We start from the raw sequence: 1,991 nt of genomic DNA, 5'->3' as shown, positions 1-1,991 counted from the left end.
GCCTCCTGATCTGCCCTGCTCTGTGCATGACAGGGGGTGGTGCCCCAACTCCCCAATTGGCCCTGCTCTGAGCCCGACCAGGGGCTGCACCTAGGGATTGGGCCTGCCCTTTGCCACCTGGGAGCAGGCCTAAGCCAGCAGGGTGTTATCTCCCGAGGGGTCCCAGCCTCCGAGAGGGCACTGGCCGGGCTGAGGGGCCCCCCCTTCCCCCAGAGTGCACAAATTTTTGTGCACTGGGCCTCTAGTATAATATAACCATTAAAAAGTCAGACTTTGGCAATCCGTGTGCCAAGCAATGTTGGGATATGCTGCTTCCAAGGAAATTGTATTAAGAGAACTATCATCATTGACTGTCATCACCACATATTATAAAACTCCTTGCTCCTCATGCTTGCCATCTTGTACACATCAGGAATCTAAAGACTGGATAATCAAAATGGAAAACGGAGAACTACAACCTGTTGTGAGTTGGAGAATAGTGTTCAAATGTCACATCCAAGGTCAAGATGCAAAACGTATTTTAAAGTAGCGCGGATGAGACAGGATAGCCTAAGAAGCCACGCGAAACATGGATTGTCTGAAAGGAAAACCTGGAGAAACGAATCAGAGCCTATTTTCCAAATACACCGCCTCTCCCTGCTTTCTCCAGCTCAAGGTACACGTGGCCTTTGCAAACTGTGGCCACACTTTGCTTTCAATATAGCAAAACACTCTCCCTCCCCAACCAAAAAAATAGTAATAAAGAACTTGGACTCTGAATTATAAAATTCCCTCCATAACTGAACCTACTTTGTTCTGTTCTATCCTGATAGTACATTTGGATGATCTAATTCTCCTCACTAAACACACACACACACACACACACACGCACACAGACAGAATTACAGACGTAGAGAGATATGTCTGATGAACACTTACCTGATAACGTGTTGGCTGATTGAGAATGCTGTTAAAACTGTGTGACTCAAAAACTCTGGAGTTAGACTGAGTGAAGAGGTTTAACTAGGAAAAAATACAATTAACCTAGTGAATTAGAATACATTCATTTGGAAATAACAAATATAATCTGCTTTATTCTCCTTGATACCGTTTCTGGAGCCAGCCCTTCTGAGGGACGTGTGGTGGAAGTTGAGTCTGAGACGTGGTTTAATATATTTCCGAGCAGCGTGCTCACTGGAGCAGCGTGCTCACACCACTGGCCTGCTGGCAGCAGGAACTGTCACAGAGCTGATTAACTGAAACATTCTTTTAATAGTCGGCTCGGGCTAAGCCTTCCTGATCCTGGGACCGTGATCACTTCATCAACTTGTACCCGGGGCGCCCAGAGGCGAAGCTGCACAGAAGCGATTCTACCTGCTCCACGCCTGGTTCCTCGCCCACGTGAATGGCACACGCACGCTCAGGTGGCATCGTTTAGACCAGTGGTCGGCAAACTCATTAGTCAACAGAGCCAGATATCAACAGCACGACGATTGAAATTTCTTTTGAGAGCCAAGTTTTTTAAATTTAAACTACATAGGTAGGCACACTATTATTAACTTAATTAGGGTGCTCCTAAGCTGGCCTTTGCTAAAAACGTCCTCAATCTGACGGAGGTCCGTTCGCTGAGGTCGACCCCTTCCAACTCTCCCATCCACACTCATCTAGTAGACTTGTTTCGTCTATCTCCTTTCCGAAAACCGACTTCTGCGCATGGGCCACGAAGTTTCAATCGCACTGTACGTGCACCTGCACGTGGTATTTTGTGGAAGAGCCACACTGAAGGGGCCAAAGAGCCGCATGTGGCTCGCGAGCCGCGGTTTGCTGACCACTGGTTTAGTATTTTCTAGCCCTAAAATACCTGCCCAAATAGCATGTCTTCCCGAGTATCTTGGCCTTAGACTGGGTTAGGGTCACAGCTTGGAGGGAATTGGGCTGAAGAATTAAGGTTTCCTTTCCTTTCCTCTCTTTCTTTTCCAGGTTTAATTTTGGGGGGGCATGGAGGGAGAGAG

The 1,991-nt window shown here is 47.4% G+C and overlaps 1 protein-coding gene across 1 annotated transcript in view; it reads right to left on the bottom strand.

The window, feature by feature from the left end:
* TRPC3 (transient receptor potential cation channel subfamily C member 3) overlaps window positions 1–1,991 on the bottom strand; it is an 81,077-nt gene that overhangs the window by 19,662 nt on the left and 59,424 nt on the right. The window contains exon 10 of the mRNA XM_015565975.1: window positions 919–1,002. Coding sequence (XP_015421461.1) covers window positions 919–1,002 — 84 coding nt within the window. The remainder of the gene's footprint in view (window positions 1–918; window positions 1,003–1,991) is intronic.

This window comes from Myotis davidii, unplaced genomic scaffold, assembly GCF_000327345.1.
Source record: "Myotis davidii unplaced genomic scaffold, ASM32734v1 scaffold862, whole genome shotgun sequence".
Lineage (NCBI taxonomy): Eukaryota > Metazoa > Chordata > Mammalia > Chiroptera > Vespertilionidae > Myotis > Myotis davidii.
This window is presented reverse-complemented; position numbering and strand designations above follow the sequence as displayed.